Source organism: Fundulus heteroclitus, chromosome 12 (assembly GCF_011125445.2).
Source record: "Fundulus heteroclitus isolate FHET01 chromosome 12, MU-UCD_Fhet_4.1, whole genome shotgun sequence".
In the NCBI taxonomy this organism is placed as follows: Eukaryota; Metazoa; Chordata; class Actinopteri; order Cyprinodontiformes; family Fundulidae; genus Fundulus; species Fundulus heteroclitus.
The window spans coordinates 11,209,102-11,231,813 of NC_046372.1; the positions used below are offsets into that span (position 1 = coordinate 11,209,102).

General features: G+C 39.4%; 1 protein-coding gene across 1 annotated transcript; it reads left to right on the forward strand.

The window, feature by feature from the left end:
- The first annotated feature begins 7,536 nt into the window (after positions 1-7,536).
- LOC105931307 (LHFPL tetraspan subfamily member 2a protein-like) lies at positions 7,537-22,439 on the forward strand. Its single transcript, XM_036143923.1, has 3 exons — positions 7,537-7,669; positions 18,557-19,207; positions 21,012-22,439. Exons 2-3 carry the CDS (start codon positions 18,799-18,801, stop codon positions 21,266-21,268), a joined length of 666 nt encoding a protein of 221 aa, XP_035999816.1. The 5' UTR covers positions 7,537-7,669; positions 18,557-18,798; the 3' UTR covers positions 21,269-22,439.
- Positions 22,440-22,712: the final 273 nt, after the last annotated feature.

Genomic DNA, 22,712 nt, shown 5'->3' on the forward strand with positions numbered 1-22,712 from the left:
CATCATCCTTCAGTGAGAAGAAATGACTGTTATACAATATTCACGTGATCTGCATTTTGCTGAAACATGTGCTTGAAATCCTCCCTTTAATTTCACTGCAAAACTCTATGACTCAGCAAAAGACTTAACTAACATAGCCTGTAATCTTTTGAATGTATGTAGAAATATCTGCAGGGAAACGATTAAAGAGGACAACCTCTTTCTTCTTTGTCACGATTTGGGTTTTGTGTTAGTTTAGTTTAGCACTTTTCTTTATTTTGCTAGGTTATCAGTCAGTGTTCAGCAAGCATTTAGTTAAGCTCTGTTCACCTGCCACCAATCTGCCAGCTCACAGACAAAACTTACACCATGACACTTTCCTTTTTTATAAAGTGGCTTAGGTTATCCTAAGGTATCTCTGTAGTTATGCTGCTATAGGCTTAGGCTGCAGAAAGACATCAAAATCTATTTTTCTCACTCTGCTGAGTTCTCCTACTGTTCTCCAGTTTACATAGTTTGATATTTAAATTTTTTACTTTTTGTTCTTTCTGTCTTATTTTTTCTCTTCATAGTAGGTACATCTGGTCTGGCATTCTGTTAGCTGTGACACCCTAACCGTTCACACTGAGTCTGGTTCTGCTGGAGGTTTTTCTTCCTGTTAAAGGGGTGTTTTCCTCTCCACTGTCACTTCATGCTTGCTCAGTATGAGGGATTGCTGCAAAGCCATCAACAATGCAGGCGCCTGTCCCTGTGGCTCTACGCTCTTTCAGGAGGAGTGAATGCTGCTTGTCAGGACTCGATGCAACTTGCTGGGTCTCCTTATATAGGAAACTTTTTGACCAATCTGTCTGTATGATTTCATTGAATTTAACTTAATAAAGTGCCTCAAGATGGTGAACAGTGACAAATCTAGAAAGCTAAAAAGGGTGGCCAGATGGTGGCCACTGATCTGGAGGTGGCACAACAAAACTGGCCATAACTCACTTACAGTTTTATTATGGCTGTCATATATACAGTAAAGTGCAAGTAAGCGGGAGTAGGAGTCAGAAGCCCTCCTATTTAAGTTTTTATTAAAAAGAAAAACGCAACGTACATTATTCTCTCTGGCCCAAGGGAAGCAGTGAGTGAGGCAGTAAATTGCCCAATTTGGTTCGGTTTTTGACCAAGCAAGCAAGTGTAAACCGAGTATTTTAGAGTTTTAAACTTCTCAAATTTTGCAGAAACTTGATACTCTCTTTCCAGAAAAAAATTGTGGGAATGAATAGTAGATTGAAATGGTCAAAGAGATGAAGAGCAGATCAGTTCGCTTCAGTGCCTTGCAAAATAACTATTTCACATTTTAGCAATCACAGACTTCAATATATATATATTTTTTTGTGTATTTTGTGAGATAAAGAAAAAACAATATTACGCTTAACAACTCTGAAGGCCTGGCAGAAGGGCATCATTCAGCTAAGCTACTGGCCCCTTGTAAGGTATTCATGCACCTTTTCCTTGATTACTAAATGTATTTTCTTTTCCTGGAATGAATGAGTTTTTCTTCTGTTTGTTAGCAACCATGGATGCATTTTCCTAAATAAGACTCATGAAGCCACCGCTATCCAAAAGGTTTGTATATTTTGGCAAAGCAAACAGCAGGAAGACATTACTGATGCAGCTTATGTTTGAATGACTTATATGATGTTATAAAAATGCTTCAAGTGTTTATAGTCATGCCTCATGTTTGTAGGTCGAGTCATTTGAAAAGAGGTTGTGCAAGATGTCAAAATGTTTAAATATTTTTAAACATTTTTTGTGTGGGACACTTTTTGAGTCATATTTAGATCAAACTCCTCTATTTCATCCTTTTTTCTGACACATAACCATAAAGTGCTTGGAAACTTCCCCAAACAAAACAGAACTTTTTCTGTCGTTTTTCCTCAAATACCGCCTGTAGCCTATACTTCACATCGCTGAGACAACTTAACCCCCGCTTAAGACAACAAATTAACCAACATTATCAGTTTGCTGATGAATTAGCAGATATTTGTCTTTTTTCCCCTAGTACTGGCAAGCAACCTGGATAGCACACACTTCGTCTATTTTTAATCAGAGAGGTCTTTTCAGGATGTTGTCTGAAACAGCTACGGTTTGACTCCAGGGGAAAGTGTTCACTGGTTGCAAGCTGAGAACTCTAAAGACTGAAGAACCGCCCCCCCCCCCAAAAAAAAACCCCAAAACAGATAAAAATGAATGTGAGAATACTGCAACACCACATTATTGATGTTTTTCATAGCATTTATATACATTTTGGTAAATAAAAGGTATTTTTTGGAGGAAAACCTATTCATTCGTTCCATGGTAATGTAATGTTCTGGTTTTATTTTTGAGTCATATTCCTCTCCTGCTTTAGGTTCTCTGCTTGCTTTGAGTTTGTGTCCTGTCTGGGGTTTTATTTACTGTTTAGTTTATCTTGTTTTGTCATCTGTCTTAGTCTTAGCTTTATTTTCTGTTTTAGGTTTTTACTTTAGAGTGATTTTGTTTCTCAGTAAGTTTGGTGTGGTTTCTGTCCACTTGTCCTGTTAGCTTTGGTTTCTGGTTTATTTCTTGTTTTGATCTTCTGCACTGATGTCTGGTCTAATTACCCACTCTGCACACCTGCATTACTCCACCCCTGTTGCAATCATCTCTGACTGGTTCCACCTGCTTCCTCCTCCATATAAACAGTTGAGACCAGACATCAGTGCCAGGTCGTCTTGTTGAGTTTATGGGTGAGTCGTCTCCTGCAACATTCTTTGTATGTTTTGCTTTTGGATTTTTGACCCTGTTTTCTCCAGTAACCTGAGCCATCCTGTTCTGCCTGTCCGTCCATATTTTTACCTGTCCTGCTGGAAGGTTTGTTTTTCTGCCATCTTTTGGGTTTGACGGTGTTTGTTTGGCTTTTTCCCTGTTTTTGATTTTTGTTAATAAAAATACTCATCTGAACCTCTGCTGGTCTGGTGGAATTCTGGGTCCCCTACCTCTGATCTTTACAGGTAAACTTAGTTCAGTTAGCTGTAGTTTTAGCTAGCCAATGTAGGCGCCCTTGACAGGACTTGTGCACCCTGTCAGGAGTGTGCACAAGGCAGGGAGTGCGAATCCAAATGACTGTGTGTCCATTATTGGACATGGAACTAGTTGTATTTTACGTATTTTGTGTTAGTGTTATTTTTTCACTCAGCCTGGAGTTCTAACTTTGCCTGCAAGATGAATTCTCGCAGTATTTGTGCATTCACAAACGCACCAGAGTCCATCTCGTAATGCTCCGGCTTCAACCGTCTGTGTCCGGACCAAAAAAGTTTTTGGCCCATCACGTTGCAGTACTGTGGTTTAATGAGGGACATACCGATGCGATGAAAGCAAGAGCTGATGAGCCCACAGCCAAACCAACACAAACATGGCAGCGCAGGAGAACGCACGCGTAGCTGTTGTCAGAATCCACGATTTCTTCTTTGAAAGTAGATCAGTAGGAAGTACCTTGACCAGTTTACCTTCTTGTTGTTTCTCATGATGTCTGCCGCTTGCGTTTTAATTTGATGCCGTGATTGCCCAAAATCAACCTTTGATAATCGTGCACTAGGCGTTGCTTCGTCCAATCACCTTGAAGAGTTCTGCTGAATGTCCCTCCTTTCCCCAAACGGATTTGATAGGAGCCGTCCCAGATCGATGACATGCACAACGGAGAGTGCTACACATTTTCAATCAGGCTGGCCAGGTTACTGTTGTTCACCACAAAAATTGAGAGACAGCAGGCTATGGGCTAAGGTTTATAACACACAGGGTATATATTGTCATGCTTTCAACTAGTAAAAAAATCATATAACAATCATGTTTGCTGTGATTGGTAAAAATGCCAACTCAGATACAAAAATGCGCCTACCTGAATATATATGTCTGACTCTGCCACAATTTGTGTTCCCCTCAGGAAAAATAAGCAGGTCCTGTGTCATGTCTTAGCTATATATTTTTTTCAAACACACACCCTAAACATTATATTGTCATGGTCAGGTACAGGAACCCAACTCAAACCGAGTGAAAAGGAAACAAAGAAAAATGTAAGACTGTTTTAAAAGATTGCAAGCTGCTTGAAAATAAAAGAACAACAAAAATAGTGTGTTCTTTTTTTGTACATTTGGAAAAAAATCCAAATGTACAAATCATTATTATTATTACGTGGTTTCTTTTCATGACATACATAACCCTGTTACATGACAAACACTGCTTCATGCTGCTACCTGCAATAACATTTTAGACAGAAAACATATTCTATCCAAAACTCTTTTGATTAAGGATTAGCGTAGTTCAAAAACAGAATATATGCCAGCCAATATTTTCCAATCCAAATGCATCCACTCACACTCTGGGAAAAGCATCATGATGCCACTAGCCATCAAACCCAGTCATCTCTCTCAGCGTCTCCTAAGCTCTGTCTGCCTTTCCCATGGAGTTGCCCCGCAGCCGCGAGCATCTTCATTTCTCTGGAGACCAGAGTGCTGCAGTGACCACACTTTACTATTTACAGACTGTGCTGCCTCCCACAGTGTTCTCACCAAGAAGACACGAAGAGACAGCGGCGGTGTGGAAAAAGGAAGTCCTGGACACGGGGCCAGCGAAATGACATGGTGCCTCGGAGACAGCACACAACTGAGGCATCATCTGAGCGATGAGACAAGTTGGTCTCAGCCTTGAAGAATGCTCGGATGTCTGGCCGCGTTTAAAACAACTCCCACTGCAACAGGAAATGAGAGCTGGTGTGAACAGACTGGGACGAGCAGTTGCTGGGCTTTATTTGTAGGGTTGTGCGGCAAGAATGCAGAAAATAACAATGCGGTGGCGCTTCAGTTGCAAAGTCACAAACGCAAACCAAAATGTGGAATGGAAGAGCAAGGAAGAAATAGTGCATTATAATTACATGTGAAATGCACAGAAAGCTAACAAGATGTGAGGCTAGTCCATAAAACCTATTTTTAACGTAAGGAGGCATTTTCTGCATCGAAATAAACTCGGAATGAAACCAGCTATAGTTATTTGAACAAAGTCATACTATTTTAATTCCAAGTTTGAAAAACGATTCTAATACGATAGCCAAAGCCAATACTGAAGTATGATCAGGCCACTACAAAAAGTGAAATACTAGCAATGATTTATTATTATTATTTTCAGAAATATTAGAATCTTACGGAAGCGCACCGTAGAATCTAAAATATTTATCTTTAATAACAATAATATTTATCTTTAATAACAGTAATAATAATAATAATAATAATAATAATAATATGAGAATAACTTCTTGCTTTGACATGCTTGACTAATTGTCTGCCAACAGCAACAGAAGTTAGTTATCAACCAGATGAAACTGATCCTTGACTGCAGACTTTCCTGACTAAACTATTTCATTTCAGGACTTTACAAGTCAGTACACGAGTTAACCTGGTAAGTTTAACGGAAAACCATTGCATGAATTATATTATGTTTTGTTTTTATTTATCTTCTTAATTACACTTAATTTGTAAAACGCTGGAAAGTTTGCACTTGTACTGTAATACCATGCTCAGTTTTTTTTTTACTTTTCCTAAGATTATGTCCTTTGCATTGTTTGCATTGAAGGTGGGGTAATTCTTTTCTTCACCATGCCATTTCTATCACTCAATCAGTTCTTTATTCTCCTAATCATCACTGACTCACCTAAAAACTGTGCAGTGATGTCAATGTCTCTACAGAAAGACTCATAACTGTCTTGGGGCACAAAGGTTTACTGTGTCAAAGTACAGGCAAAAATAAGCGCTTCTAAATGTTATATAGATAATAAACAACAAGATATAACTTTTGACATATTAATGTAAGAACATTTTCTTTCCTTCAGAAATGTCAATTAAACTTATCAAGATTTAAATGATAAATGGTTTGTACTTGTATAGCGCTTTATCAAGTCACAACCCCAAATCACTTTACAATACAATCAGTCATTCAACCATTCACACACATATTTAACAATAATAGTCTTTTTTTATTTATTTATCATCACACCAAAAGCAAGAGGGATACTTTTTAACAGGTGTAAAAAAAACTTAAAAAAAACATTTTCAGACTTTTTACAACAACAGAAAATAGCTCCAATATATATATATATATATATATATATATATATATATATATATATATATATATATATATATATATATGAGGGAAAAAAACAACAACCTGTGAATTGCAGAGTGAAACTGATCACCCTGTTCAATGTGGTGAACTGAAAGCACACCTTTGCCAACACTTAAAGCTGGATAGGTGCAGACCATTTCATCCCACCCTTTGGTAATGTTATACCTGGCAAGGAAATGAGGTTATGTGACTAATAAATACCATATGCAAGATCTCTCATTTATGACTTGATCACAATCTAATTTCATTTCACTTGCTCAAAAAAAAGCTAAATATTGAATCTACGACCAATAAAACTCAAATAAATCAAAATATACATGCTATTTGAAAACCTTTATGACTAAATATCTCCCTAATTCATCAACAGTTCTTAATGTACCATGAGAAATATACATATTTGCAATGGCTTAGTTTATGGGTACAAAATGGAAACAAGCTGGGACAATATAGCAATGAGGTTATGAAATGGGGGTACGGACTGGCGAATGGGTAAATGCACCCAGGGTGGACCATATTCAATCAACTAGTTAGTTAACCCACCTCTCACAAATAATGTTGTTCCTGGATACCTTAAAGGTATTACATTCTAACGGCCGTAAAATCCTTAGTAAATGATGAACGAAGTTAAGAAAACTGTTTTCACCCAGTGAATTAAATGTCATTTATTTTGATGCTGCTGTCTTAGTACTATAGCCAGACTTAAATGAGTTATTTGTTTTAAGTTGATAGATTTGATAAGGATGCTCAAGCTTATTTATTTACCAGCTTCCTTTCGGGACGACATGATCAGTATGACATCAGTAAGCAGCTCTGTTTAGCACTGGAACAAAGCTTTTCCTAAAACCATGACTGTTTCCCCAGTCAGCATTTTTTGGTTAAACATGTAAATCAACAATTCAATAAATCATGGGGTGTCTGTCAGTAACACCCTTTGCTCTCACTGATTAGCTGCATCGACCTTGTTTGTTTCTCTCTTTTTTTACATCCAACAGCACAAAACCATTTTCAAGATGTTTTGATGAGAAACTGCCAGATTACCCTTTGACTGATTGAAGCAGTTTTTTTTCTACATAAATTAATATTTGAAATACAGCATCAATGAAATGCTATGTGTAATAAGTGCTTTCAAGCTTAAATAGTTTTAGAACATTCTGGATTTTTTTCAGTAATAAATTAGAATCACATGAAGCAACTATTCAACTGAATGTCTTTAATTTGCCTGTTTAATCTCAGTTCTGCTCGGTTTTATTTGCATTTTCTCGCCCTGAATGCACAGGAAGATTTCTTCTTCTTCTTAAGGTGGGGGAGGGGTGCCGGTAACTGGAGGAGGGAGGGTAGTGAGAAAACGACGTCAGACAGGAGTGGGACGTCTTTGTGGAAATGAGAAGGAAAGAGAACAGTCCTGAAGAAAGGAGAGGCACTGAATGGGCGCATGGGAAAGCTGGGCTGCCCCCAAGAATTGGGAACCAGACTGTTAGAACTTCTTTTTGTCTGCAATCGCTCCTGAATTCATGTAAGTAGAAAACATGGCAATAAAGAAACATTTCAGCTATTGCAGAAACAGTCTAGGATTTTTTTTCTGAATGAAACTGCTGTTGAAGCTGTTCTTTCAGACTTTGTCATATCTTCATCTGTGCCATGCTTTCCTTTGCAGAAACATGTTTTAGTTGGATGCAGCCATTATTGAACTCTTCGTGCTTCCTCTCATTCTTCAGTCATAAGGACAATGTTGCTATTTAGTGAGAGAAATGTGTTTAAAGCTAAAGCGGGGCAGCTGTGTTCACAGATGTCTGCTGTCACTCAGTTTCGATACAACATGTGGAAGCAGTTGCCCGTCTCATCATAGTGCCATTAGGTTCCCGTGAAAACAACTGAACTGTTTAACTTCCTAATGTGTCCTCCGCAAATGTCCACACAGCAGCTCCTCTCTTTGCAACCCCAAACTCATGTCCTTGAAGTGCAGGGAGGAGGTCCAGCTATACTGCAGCCACCCATCAAGCTCTGTGCACGCTGCTGCCTTAGAGGGGAAGTAGTACTACTTCACAAACTAAACAAAGCCAGAAACTACTGTAGTGTTTACACAAGGTGAGCTCAAGGGCAAATTTAGACAAAATGTTGAACATTTTCATCCTGCCTTTTAATTATTGTATCAAATAATTCTACTTTCTTCAAATATAGTTTATGGGTGATAGATCGACAGTGCTCAGTGGATTCCAGGACATATTTTAAGTTGCAGTTCTGCTGTAAATTACTTTGGTGATTGCCCTGACATGTCGAGTTTTCCCCAAATTTGTTTTGACAGGAGCAGAACTGTCACTTGTGGCTGACTAAATCCCGTTACGCACGCAAAAGCAAAGCCTTTTGGAGTGATGTCAAATATGTAAATGTTCATGTGTGTCCACTCATCCATTCTAATTATGACCAACAAAATTATCGTAAACCTTTCTAAATTACTTGTTCTAGAGCTGCGCTTCTGAGCATTTTCAAGTAGGCCTGAGCGATTCTAGACGAGGGCCAGAGACACTTAAGTGGGCGACTCTGCTGGACCTCAGAACCAGTCCAAGAAAATAAAGGAAACAGATTTCTAGCTACTTGTTCTGATGCTGGATTTTGGAGCAACTTCAGACAGACATTAGAAAATCACAAGAGGTCTAGAAACTCAGAGCAGCAGAGAGCGCAAAAGTAGAAAAGGAATATTCTACTTAAAGTAGAATATTCCTGCTGTACATCAACGCCGTCAGAAATCAAATGAGTTTTCTTTAATGCTGTTTGAAATATGAGTAGTAGTGACCCATGTTTTAAAGTGTCACATTCTTTTTGCCACTCAAATCTTTTCATGCTCCTGTGGTTCTTTGACTGTGTTTGTTCTTCTTCTATTTTATCTCTTATTGCAGTCAGAACACCTTTAAAGATAAGGTATCTAGGGGAAAATAGTTTCTGGAGTCTGTGCCAGAGTTGCAGGTCTTTGTCTGATGAGAAGGGCGTTACTGAAAGGGCATGTGAGGTGGGACGGAGCGGTGTACAAGTTCACTCAAGATCTGTTCATGAAGCAACATCCCAAGAGACTGTGCTCAAGTTTGGTTTAGTTAGAACTTTAGGTTATAGTCACAATGATTTTGTTTTCTGTTTGTGATCTACAAAATGCTCTACATTCAATGGTCACCTGAAAGCATCACCATGGAATGAGGGGTTAAAATGTGTCCACCTCAGAAGGCAGCCGTATTGTGGTATAGATAAGATTCTTCAGTGTGTGTCTAAACCTAGAACTAGGTTGTTCAACAGAATCTGATACAGATTACCTGTTCAGGATGACGCACAACAATTTATCTTGTGTTTGGTGTAATGAATGTATTTAGACATCTAGGGAAAGGACTGATGAACAGAGCTCATCTGATATAGTTGTTTTGAAAAGAATGGCATGGATGAAATGTCCGATACACATTTTATACATATACCCATGTTGCTACGTTAAATCTCCTTTGGTAATGTTATTATGGCATTGGAAAGTGCCATCGACCTGTCCGACATAATTATAGAGTGAAAAGTTCGTGGACAAATCACTATTAATTGGTTTAGGAGCCTGCTCATTAAAGTTGATCCGGATTGGCCTTCTGTCAAAGATTTAATGTCGACCATGCTATAATATGGCTGATATAAGAAAGAAATGTTGAAATATGTAAATGTCCCAATCAAGAATTTTTGTCACAAACACAGATCTGACTCCAGCTTAGGGCTGGACGATATAGAAAAAGTGCTTATCGATAAAATAGAAATCATCTTGATCGATAGCGATAATTATCATAAAATTGAAAACATAGTGCAGCCCTGGGCCATTTTATGCTGTTGCTTAGCGACCTATTTTTACATACAGAACACACAAACACTGAATTCCAACTCAACCTTTTATTCAACCAACTTTTCACCAATACTGCAAGTTTTTAAAAAAGAAAAAAAGAACACGTGCTCTCTGAACTCTTTGAAGGGGGCGGAGTGTTCCTGGGTCTGGTTGAGAAGATGTAATGACTGTAATATTAACCTACATGGCTAAAATGCAAAAGGAAGGAAAACTGTTATTCTATTGAACTTTTTATTGACCCTTTCTTCTATCATCGATATGTCTATCGATCAATATATATTGTTATTGAATTATCGTCCAATCCTACTCCAGCCGCATATCGCAAAAAAGCAGATACATTAAATTCAATGTATCTTAATAGCTGAAGCAGCCATTACAGTCTCTCTTTCACAGTCAGCAACATGCACAGGGAAAACCCAGTTCTGTTAGATCAGCAACACCATGTGGAAAACGGCGTGCTTCAAGCCACACTCTGAAGAATCTGACCTGTCTGTTAAAAACTGAACATGCACAATTCCTGTGCATTCCTTGCTGGGGGTGTGGCTGAAATAAATAAATCAAATGCAGTTGTCCAGCGAGGGGGAGTGGCAGATAGGTCTGCAAAAATGCATTGATCAGGACAACGATTCAATAATCCTGTTCAGGTTGAGCTGCACATGTATAATTTCTGCCGATCTGGCTTGTTAATACATGCCTGCTGGAAAGATTTATAGCAGAAAAGGGAACGTGTGCAGCTTCCAGTGCCTGCTCATAAGAAGGTATTCGGATATGAGAGTTTATTAAACAGTAAAGATTTAAGATGCAAAACCTGCTTTGTTCTTCAAAAACTGCAGGACCAATACAAAGTCAGGCTGGGAGTTAAAGGGTTGAGGTGTAAAATGATGGTGTGCATCCTGGGTGAACAATGGCAAAACTTGGAAAGCTCAGGAAGGCCTGGATCTCAGCTGATCAACAGGGCTTTTCTTGACTTGTTCAAACACCTAAATGAGGCTGGCTGATACTTTTCTCTGGGGAAGTCATGCGCTCGAATGCAATCCTTTATTGGCTGGGTTAGCACAGCCCGACATCTGTTTATGTATGTGAATTTGTGTTTTGTTATAGTTTGCTCTGTTGTTGTAGATTTTTGCTTACATGTTTTGGTGTTCTTTGTGTCATCAGATCCATAAACCAACATCTCTTTGTCTGTAACAGAGCCAGAGCTGCTGGGATTACTTTACTCTGCATGAGCAGTCTGAGAATCATGTTTATTGGCTATTCGCAGCCTGAACTGTTTTACGGAGTTTAATCAGGCTCTGCAAAAAAAAAAAATAAAAAATCTGACTTAAATCTGGAGCACTAAGAAAGTATTTGATGGCTTAATCATTCGCAGGCTGACGTTATGAGAAACAAGAAGCGGTGGAAGACCATTCATGGAAAAAAAAAATCTGCCATTCTTTTATTTCATGTTCACGAAAAGCTGCAAAAGTGGTGACTTGCATGTTTATTGTTTGAAAGAGAGGCTTCTTGAAGAGAACAGCTCTTATTTGATAACCAATGGGACAACCAGTTAACCATAACTCATCTTCTTCTTTATTCTCTGGCTTTATTGTGACTAGAGACTTTAACATTTTTTCCCCCTTATGGTTCTAGTTTAGGCAAAAAGAAAATTGCACCCTAAGGGTACATGATTAAGTGTGACAATTATTAACCCTGAGGGGAATTCTTCTCTTTGTTTTAATAGTTTGAAAGACATTTTGATGGTGTTTGCTGTAGCCAAAACAGGGCTGGGTGATGATGTGTTGTCATAAAAAAGAGCAGTGATGAATGATTACATGTCAACTCTGCAGGGAAGGAGTCTCTCTGTTCTTCTTGGTGTAACAATCCTGCTTTGTCAGAACAGAGTCCCGATGAGGTAATGAGAACAAAGGGACACATGGTCAGAAAGTAACTGGAAGTTTAAGTGTTCCCAGAGTGTGGTCGCTGGTTGAGCTTTGTTTCCTAAATGTTCCTCCCTTCACTTGGAGCTCAGCTGTTTCCATTCCTTCACAAGGGAGAAATATGTTTGGTCCTGTCTGATCTTGTCTGGAGTCATACTGCTGTTATGTCATATGTATTTTTTTATGGTTCTTGGAAAGACGGACGGAAGTTAGACCCTCATTAGCGGCTTGTGTTTTGCTGACTCTCCCCAACATGTTGTTTGAGGTACAGAGGGAGTTGCAGATTTTTTTATGTTTGCTTTTGTTTGAGGGTTTTTTCTTTCGGCTGGTCCAGATGCCGGACATAGTCTTCTTAGACTGCATCGTGTAAGAAAGGAACCTGTAGATCTGGATGGCTAAGCTACAGGTCTTTGAATACTTATTCATATCCTTTAACCTCTTCCACATTTTGTCATGTTACAACCAGTAAACCACAAAGTGTTTTATTGGGAAATTGCCTCAGCACTTTTTACACTTCAAAGTCTCATTTTGCGCTCTCTGCTACTTTATAAAATATATGTAGAACATTAGAGAACAAACAGCATCATGACAAGCAAGGAACGCACCAGCCTAGGGATGTAGTCTTAATTCTTGTAGTCTTATTTTAATGCAGAGCTAGGTCACCAGGACATTACAAAACAGATAATCTGCCAAGATTTTGGGTTGTCAGGCCAGGCAAGGAGAGTAATTATCAGAGAAGCAAGGGCTCATGGTATCACTGGAGAAGCTGTAGAGATCCATTGCTCGGGTTAGAGAATCTGTCAACAGGACACATTTTGCTTAAGAGTTAAATAAATCTGGCCTTTGTGGAAGAGTATCAAAAAAAGGTTATTGTTGAAAGAAAGTCCTTCGAAGTTGAACTCACAGATTTACCACAAGCCAAGTAGCATTACACTGAACTCATAGAAGCGCAGTGGTGGCAGATTCATGCTATGGGAATACTTTTCTTTCTCAGGGGCAGGAGAGCTGGTCGGATGAACGAGATAAATACACGGTGATACTGGAAAAAAAGCCTGTTAGCGAATGCTAAATACTTGAGACTGAGGAGGAAGATGACATTTCAGCAGGAGAACAACCTTAAACTCATTCATATCTTTTAATGGTCTAGTCAAAGTCCAGACCTAAATTCATCAATTGGGAAAGACTTGATGTTCACAGACACCCTCCATCCATTCAGCTTGAGCTGTAGCCATTAAAAAAAAAAAAAAACTGGACAAAACTCTCTGGAAATTCAAATCTGAAATTCTCTGGAAATCCAAAGCCGATAAGACACACTCCACATGACATGCAGTTGTGTTTTGTTTGTAAAAAAAAAAAAAAAAAAAAACAACTAACAAAATAAAACCATATATGGTGTTCATTTTTCTATCAGATGAAATCCTAATAAAGGAAACTAAAGTTTGTTGTGGTAACTTGAAAAGGCAGACAAGGACAAGGGAGTGCAAGCTGCTGTCTCCTAACAGACGCATTAAACTGAAAACAACATTTTTTGTCCACGAATAGACTTGTTTCTCTCCAGTTCCTCATAAACGCTTTCCTTCACTGAACAGTCTGAGTCAGCTGTGCTTTACACCCCTCTGCCACCAACGTTTTAAGTTCTCACTCACTTTCACTTCTGCAATTAGTGGCCGGCACTGATCACCTCAGCGCCCTGGCCTGCTACCAGCATCACTCCGGCTATCTCAGACCAATTACTCCTGATTTACTCTTCAGCTGCTTCCTCAAGCTAACAACTGACCGACTGACCCAAATATGCCTCAAATTTATCATTTTGTCTGAAGCTTCATCTAAAACTGATATTTTTGTTTAGTTGAATTTCTTTTCTTACAGCAGGCAGACCTTTTGGCCAACATGGTTGGCTGTTGTTCCATAGAGCTGTGTGTGTATATTTTTCATTTCTGTTTGCTGAAAGAAAGATTAGAAAACTGCATGTAAGTTGGCTTCAGTCCCACTCTGCTTGCATATTATTTTGTGTGGTAGACTTGGTGTCTGTCAGAGCAGCAGAACTATGTGGGATGAAGCAGGTCCCTATCAGATGTAAAACCACTTCACAGCTGACTGGCTTTCATCTCGAAGCATATCTACTGTAACATCAGCCAAACTCAGCATCACGCAGGATCCACGAAATACGTGCAAGACACCAGGTCCAGTATCTGTCGTTGCTTGTGTTGATACATATCTACAACACTAACTGCATATCCACACCAAGAGTCTGAGGAAAAACGATTGAGGATACGTAGCTCTTGAAAGCAACGGGAAGAAGTCACCACTGGGTTAAGAATAGACCATAAAAAAGAGTGTTTGAGGTGCCGGGAAGTGTTAAATTCTTCTTCTCTGGCGCTCCGGTAAACACAAAGACAAGCTCGGCTTTTCAAACGAAGTTCCACTCAAGCACTTTCCCAGAAGTTTGTTTAACAACCGGCAAACAAACGGAAAATTTTCCATCAATCTCAGGATGTAGTGACCTTTTCGGCACACTGGAACAAAGTGCAACACATTTACTCATGCAACAAAAGTAACACACAGTGTGTATGCAATCATGAACAAACTCATTTGTAGATATCGGGATTTTATAACCCCTTCACACTATTTGCATTTCTGTGGGATACAAAGAGGTGTGGCTTTAAGCAAATAAAGTACCAGCATGTATGCATCTGATATCTTTTGGACATCTTAGAAAAATTCCTTCTCATGTAATTTCACAGCAACTTAAGCCTGGTACATACTGCTAGTTTAAAAACCGTGCATGGAAATGTCACTCTGCCACATGCTACATATGATGTATTCTTGAAATCTGGTCACATTGTAAAGACTGAAGATGCCAGACAGCGCGATTTATTACAGGAGCAGAATCAGAATCAGTCTGACAATAAATGGACATCTAAAAGGGAGAAAAAGATTTGGAAAAAGACAGCTGTGGAAGTGCTAATGGTTATGAGCAGATGTCTGCTGTTTTCATTCCTGGAATTATATCTGTCATAGGTTGTCATGGGTTGTGATGGGCTAAATTGGGCCTCAGGAAGCCCATGACTCTTAATGACCACAAAATACAGATTCGAGATCAAAATCAGAGATTTTTTTTACAATTCTGTAATGCCAAAAATATTTCTTCTAAGACTGCCAATAATTGCAAAGTGTGAACCTGGTTTAAAAGACACCACATTCAACAACAGTCAACACTGGAACAGAATTTACACAAGTGCTAGAAAAAGAATTATAATAATATTACTTTGTTATGTTGCAACATGCAGACTCTTTGTTTGCACTGTTGAAGATTCACCCACCTCCTGCAACCCAGTGCTTAGTGACTGATGTAGCAGCAGACTAAAAAGTGCAAAGAGTTCCTTGTATCAATTGCCATGTTCCCATCCAATTGTCATGCAAACTTTGAGAAAACCTTTAGGCATGTTTTCTTCCACTGGTTTGGAGTAAATTAACCAGGCTTTGCAAAGTCTAAATTTGTCAGAAGTTGACAGGAAGTAGAGGTTCAAACTAACACGGACAACACATCTAAAAAAAAAAAAAAGGAGGGCACCATTGACCATTGCTTCTATGCCACAGCCTACCTGAGTATTGTTGCTGACCATGTCCATACCTTTAAATCCAGAGTGTAGTCATCTTTTGACGGATTTTCCCAGCAGGATGTTCTATCATGTTCTAAAGCTTAAATCATCTCTAGCAATTTTTTTTAAACAGGACAATGAGTCCTCTGCTCTTCAGCGGCCTCTACAGTCTCCAGATCTCAATCTAGTAGACCTTACTTACACCTTTGGGATAATATGTTGCAAAGGGAAATTTATTCCATTGATGTTCATCTGACAAATCAGCAGCAACTGTGTGATGTAATCCTGTCAATATGGATGAAAATCCCAGAGAACTGTTTAAAAACATGTTGTTACATCTATGGGCACATAAAATGTCACGACAAGACTTTCTATTTCACAGAATACACCCTCATTTTTTTCCCATCAGGACCCAAGTTAAAAGGCACTTTTTGACACTCTAACATACTGGGCAAGATAACTTTTAAAGTAGTTTAAATGTTTCATAAACCTTTACATATATACTTTAAAAAGACAGGAGAGCCACAATGGGGTAAGAATGAGACAATTCCCTGTAAAGTTTGAGGTCTACACAAAAGGAGCCGGCTAATTGCCTTCCAAAAATTTCTTTTATGGCTCCATCCATGTAGTTTGAAGTGTAAAAGCTGCTAATTTGTGGGTACTGTAGTCTTAACAATAAACTATAATCAGCTATACAGTGAAGACTCAAACTGCAGAAGGTAAACTCATAATTCCAAAATAATTCAGTTTCATGGATGAATTACAAATTGCGTGTTGTCTAATTGTTCATTAATAGAGTTGCCTGGATGGTTGGGACGGACTGTATTTTGGTTGCTGTGTGAAACCATTGTTATAAAGGGGAAACTGATAAGAATAAGAACAGGCACAGTGTGTGGAGAGGCCTGAAACAAACTTAAGGATTTTAATAGTATGGAATACTCCCCAAATCGCCCTAAACCACATAAACACAGCCCAAATTCACGATTATACTGTCACTCTAGGTTTTTATTACGGACACAGTTGTTTTTAAGTATTATAACAGCAAAGCAGCGAAGTTGGGTGCTTCTTGTAAACATTGTTGAGAGTTCACGTTAGCGATGACGCTTTAGATTAGAAGGACGATCATCTGCAAAGGGGGAGACACTGATGTGTCATGTTTGCTTCCTGTTTATTCCTGCTGTTTCCCTAATGACAAACAATGAACGATGACAAAGCTGCGTCTTATATATCCTGTAGCTATAATCAAACTCAGCTTGATGTTGGCTGAAATTTACTCCCACTGTTTATCGCCAAGATGGCTGAGTAATTACACTGTATTTCAACTGAGGTTTCGCGTAATCTCTAATTGGGAGCGGGAAAAAAAGTAGAATGGGAGCAAGAAAATTGGAGGCGTCACAAAGTCCCTGATATTCAGCTTAAGACAAACAGATAAGATGACATTACTGTGGTAATGTGAGAGATACTAATCACAGTAAAACTCAGTTTAAAGCAGAGTTTTGCATAAATACATCCTAGGACTCACCTGAAGTAACATTAATAGACAACCTTGAACTGTAGACAAAGCTGTATCCTAGTGAAATGAATCACAACAGCATCTACGGACCCATATTTACTCTTGTCACCTAATTATTTTACTTTCCAGTCAGTCCTGTGTTCAGATGAATCACCAAGTCTCTTTTTTGCACGTGCAAGAAATAACACTATTATTTTGTGCCCTGTAAAATGTCTGAGCTGGATTCCCCACATGTGATTCAGACCTTATCAGGCAATATAAAATGCGGCTGCTTATTTCTCGCGGCTGTGGTCGAGAGATTTTCCATCTTAAACTGGAATATTGCTGGCGGGGCAGTTATCTGAAACATTATACCTTGTTGATGTCCCTCAGGCAAGGCAGTCAGAGTGATTTATGGATCTTGAAAAATGTTTTTTGCGCCAAAACTTTACCAAAAGTCAGATGACATGTTAAATAAGGAACAAGAATGATATTCTAGACATTAGTCCACTTTAATGTTCACAATTTCTATCTCCAGAAAGCAGTCATTGCCACCTTGGCAGGAGGCAGGGTACACCCCAGCACAGCAACGTGTTGTGTTAATCATATTTGACTTTGGAAAGAGCCTTTAGATGACATGTATCATGAATTGCCGCTATATAAATAACATTTAATTGAATTGAATCATAACTGTTTTAATGAGACATAAGCTCATAAAAGAAACACACTCATGGGATCCTTAAATTTCAGTTAGTTTAATGCAAATAATATAAGTTTACAGGCGCAGACCAGCTGCAGTTTAGGAAATTGGTATTTACTGAGACTTCTCCTGACTCCTGACCAGCGAAATAAGCCAGGGTCAGGGTCACCAGGCAGTTTGTAAACCGGATACTAAATATCTCTTTGTTTATGTCTTCATGATGAATCGGTGACATCAGAAAAACCCTTTTAACTCCCGTGAGACGACGACTATGGCGAGGTCAGTGCGGTCATAGCAGTTAAATCATAACACAGCAGCACCAGCGCTCTCTGTGATCCAGTGACTCACATGGAAATAAACACGAGCTTCACGTCCAGCCTTTATTGCGCGTATATCTTAAACACTCCGCTCTCTCTGAGCTGTTTCTGCCGCTGCATTTGGGATCGGGCGTGCTTATCCGTTGCTGTCAGATGAGGCGTGCTGTAACAAAGCTCCGCGCTGATATGTGCTGACAGATGCTCTCACACAAGGCTCCCGTGGTTTCCCAGCTCAGACCCAGCTCACCGAGGTCTGGGGATGAATTATGATAGCATAAACTGTGTCGTCTCCAGACGTCATCTGTGTGTGTGATTCATCACGACTGTTCTGAGAGCCATCTGGGAGTGATGCACGTGTCAGCTGGCTGAGAGAGAATCTCAAGCAGGATGAGTCTGGCTGATAGCAAGGAGATGAACTGGACATCCTGGGGACAATTGAATAAACACTTGATGATTCACACTGGACGGGAACATCTTTATTGATCTTTTCTTGTGTATCTGCTCCTTTATTTTTCAGGCCGTACTGCGACTAAAGGAAGCCGTGTCAGAGGTTTGTTAGCACTACTTCTTTGTGGGAGAAGTAGTGCTGACAGGAGGGACCAACATCTGCTCTGGGAGGATAAGATCCGCAGTCCATCTGGATCTAAACGAGGAACCTCTCTGACCTTTCTGTTCGGAGGGAGAGAAATTCTTTGGAAGTTTAAAGGCCCTTTCGTTTAGAACTTTTGGACCGGTGTTTACCTTCTCAGAGCTGAAACCATGTGTCATGTTATTGTGACGTGCCGCTCCATGCTGTGGACCCTTCTCAGCATCGTGGTGGCCTTCGCGGAGCTCGTCGCCTTCATGAGCTCCGACTGGCTTCTGGGATTCCCTCGGTCTGAGTCGGGCGTGGACAAGGTGGAAGTGGACGTCGCATACCGGCCATCGCTCGGCCTGTACAGCCGCTGCCTTCGCATCGGGGTCCAGGGAGTGGGGCTCAGCTGCGGGCCTTACGCAGAGACGTTCTGGGACGTGGCCAGTGAATTTTGGCAGGCTGCCATGTTGTTTCTGGCAGCCGGGACGCTGGTGCTCGGGTGTGTCGCCTGCGTCTCGATCTTCACTCTGTGTTTTCAGAGCATCAAGAGGAAGAGCATATTCAACATCTGTGGGCTACTCCAGGCTATTGGAGGTAAACATGTGTTGGTTTTCTCAGTAACTGGCAGAAATTAAGCCTCGTGTCCAAATATTCCACACAAACCTTCCCCCGGGAAGCATTTAGACTGGAGAATGGTGATACAAAATATTAGAGATCCACTGTATCAATACGTTTCTGAATAAAAATGAATAACATGATCTAATCGCTTTTGTTTTAAACAGATGAAGGAAATAATCATCTAGCTGCTAAAATAATACATTGATTATTACAGTTGTAGTTATGATATATAAGCATCTATTTATTGTTATTTAGATGACAATAGATAAACTTCTGGTAAAATATAGAAGGACAACACAGGGTGTCTAATAATCTGATGTAAGGTTCGTTAGTCAGGCTGTCTGCTCAGGTACAGCCTTCAGTCAGCTGTTTAATTGAGATTCTTCTTGTTGGTCAACCGCAATTTTAATTTAATGCAAGGGATGGAAGGTGCTGCTTCGGTTTCCACACATCTTTGCCGCTGCTGGAAATGTTTTCCAACTGTCCACATTTGTCTTTCTTGCAGGGAAGGGAAAGGTCTAGTAACTTTTTCAGCCAGCTCACAGGCAGTGCTCAGCAAGAGGTGGGGGTGGGAGCGAGAGGGGTTACTCTATGCTTCATACACCAAGAGACAGCTCTGGTCATTCTGAGTCTATGTTCTCTCGCATCTCATTAAAAGTAGATCAAATTGCAGGAATAATGATAGAATGTTATTTGAGCTTTTGAAAAACAAATTTATTCAAACCTATCGATACCTTGACACACAATAATTCATTGTGTTAAGGAGACATTGAGATCATGTCATGTCATTTTGACAAAAATACAAGCAGTCATTTGGACTCTGGAAACGCTCAAAACAGAGCAAACTGGGTTTTTCATCACCCATTGAAGGACCTCGACTCAAGCGTTAGGAGCCAAAGTCATACACAATAAACCACAGCAAGGGAATCCCAGTGAAAATATCTTAGCTTTGTTTTGGTAAATTCTAATGCTGAGCAACTTGCTGTTTTGTCTCCATGGGGGCGTAACTTTAAAATGCAACATCTAGTTAGGAGAAATTGAAGAAGCAGAGGTGCTAAATGCAAAAATGAAACCTGCGGGATTTTCCACCAAGACCCAGCAGGTTCATTTCGGCGCACTGAGCTTCGAGCTGGTGGGACGTTTTGTTGCTGGGATTTTACCCTGCAAGCTGCAACATCTTCTGTCACCACCCGGTTGCAATGCACTTCTCAGCGGGGAAGGCTGATATACAATATCAACCCCCAATAAAACAAAACTGCACCTTTCAGAGTGGCCGTTTAATGTGGGCAGTCTAAGGCACACCTGTGCACTAATCAGGGTGTCTAATCAGCACCATGATATGGCACATCTGTGAGGTGGGATGGATTATCTCAGCAAAGGAGAAATGCTCACTATCACAGATTTAGACTGGTTTGTGAACAATGTTTGAGGGAAATGGTGATATTGTGTATGTGGAAAAAGTTTTAGATCTCTGAGTCTATCTCATTAAAAAAAGGAGCAAAACCAAAAGTATTGCATTTGTATTTTTGTTGAGTGTATGTGTGTGTGTGTGTATATATATATATATATATGTATATATATATATATATATATATATATATATATATATATATATATATATATATATATATATATATATATATATATATGTATATATATATATATATGTATATGTATATATATATAAGCACCATGTTCCAAACTGCACTGTTTTTTAAATCAAAACATTCATCCAATGAAACCAGCCTCACTGTGTGCTCTCTGCTCTCCCCCCCCCCAGGCCTGTTGCTAATGGTGGGCCTCATGCTGTACCCTGCAGGCTGGGGCTCAGAGAGAGTGATCGCCCTCTGTGGCACGGAGGCCTTGCCCTTCAGGCCCGCTCAGTGCTCACTCGGCTGGGCATTCTACGCAGCCATAGGAGGAACCCTAGCAACCTTCCTGTGCTCTGTCCTGTCTGCACAGGCCGAGATTGCTACTTCCAGCGATAAGGTTCAGGAGGAGATCGAGGAGGGGAAAAGCCTTATCTGCCTGTTGTGAGCCTCAAGGAAGCTCCGGGAAGAGCAGGAATTCAACTCTGGGGGAATTTTTTAGGGCGTTGCACACATGAATGGAAGGAAGACAAGGACTTCCCTGAAGGTTTTCCCTCTCTGTATGGTCCGGACAAAGAGTATTAAAAGGGAAAAACCTGTAGTACCAAGTGGGAAAATTTATATTTTCTATATTTCTGGGTTATATTCTTAAAGGTATTCCAGTGCTGGAGGTAGCAGATGAACATTCTTTTTGCAAAGGAATTTTATTTTTATATAAAGTCTTACCTAAAATAAACCATGATGGAAAAACTGAACATTAAAGAAATTGGCTGTAGGTGTGTTACTTTTGTAAAAGTAACGCCACAAGTATTATAGATGTTCATATTGTTAACCAGCAAGCAGATCGTTATTATTTACCATTACAAAACCTTTATGCCACTTTATTTTCTCAATCCAGGGATTTTCCACTGAGATCCAATATCACCTCTGCCAGAGACTCATGATCTACACCAGCAGCAAAAACAGCAATTAACAACTGCTGGCAAATGTTCTGTGTTCAGTTTCTTACAATATGATTCATTAAGTTTTTCACATGCTGATTTGCATTAAATTTGCATAACAGGGGGTTATATGTGGATTTTCCTTATTAATAGGATGTTTGTGTGTGCATTGCAGGATGACAACTGACAGCATCTGCAAAATAAGCTTTACTTTGAATGTTTGACTGTTGTTGGCTTCCGTGATGGGATTCTTGCTTGTGTTGATTTAGCTTTTGATACATAAATTCATAATTTTGCTCACTTTTCAGTACGTTTTCCTTATGGCTTGGTACTTTTGGAGTACTGTTACAAACAGAACATTTCATTGCATTTTGCACTTATTTCGCAAACCTGCATACTTCAAGTGTTTTAGATGAGTTTTTCTAAAACCCTTGCTCCAAATTTAAGTGTAAATGTAATAATTCATCATTTAGTTTTGTTTTTATTCATTGATATGTGTGTAATGTGCAATAATTTAAAAGATATTTTTTTTCTGACTGTATGAGACTGATAGTCAAATTAATTGGCTCTAAAGAGGATATCTGTCATTTCTTATGGTATGTTTTGTTACATTAACAAAAGGATAGCAGCAAATGTGATGCAACATATGAGACAAATATATGAAAAGTAATAATTTAATTGTGCCTACATTTCCTTTCTTTTCTGTGGTTAGAATGAATGTGTGATGTGTGCAGTTTGTCTTGTACTCAGAAGTTTTTGGGAAAACACTGCCACCTAGTGACAGAAGATGGCTACCACAGGACCACAGGGCTCTTGCATATTTTTTCCAAATCAAATCACAAACTGCTCTGATACTTTCTTAAAGAATTAATACAAATCTTCAGTATGCATTTATTACAGAAATTTTTTGACTTGCGACTGATGCCACTGGTGCATGTTGCCCTTTAAACA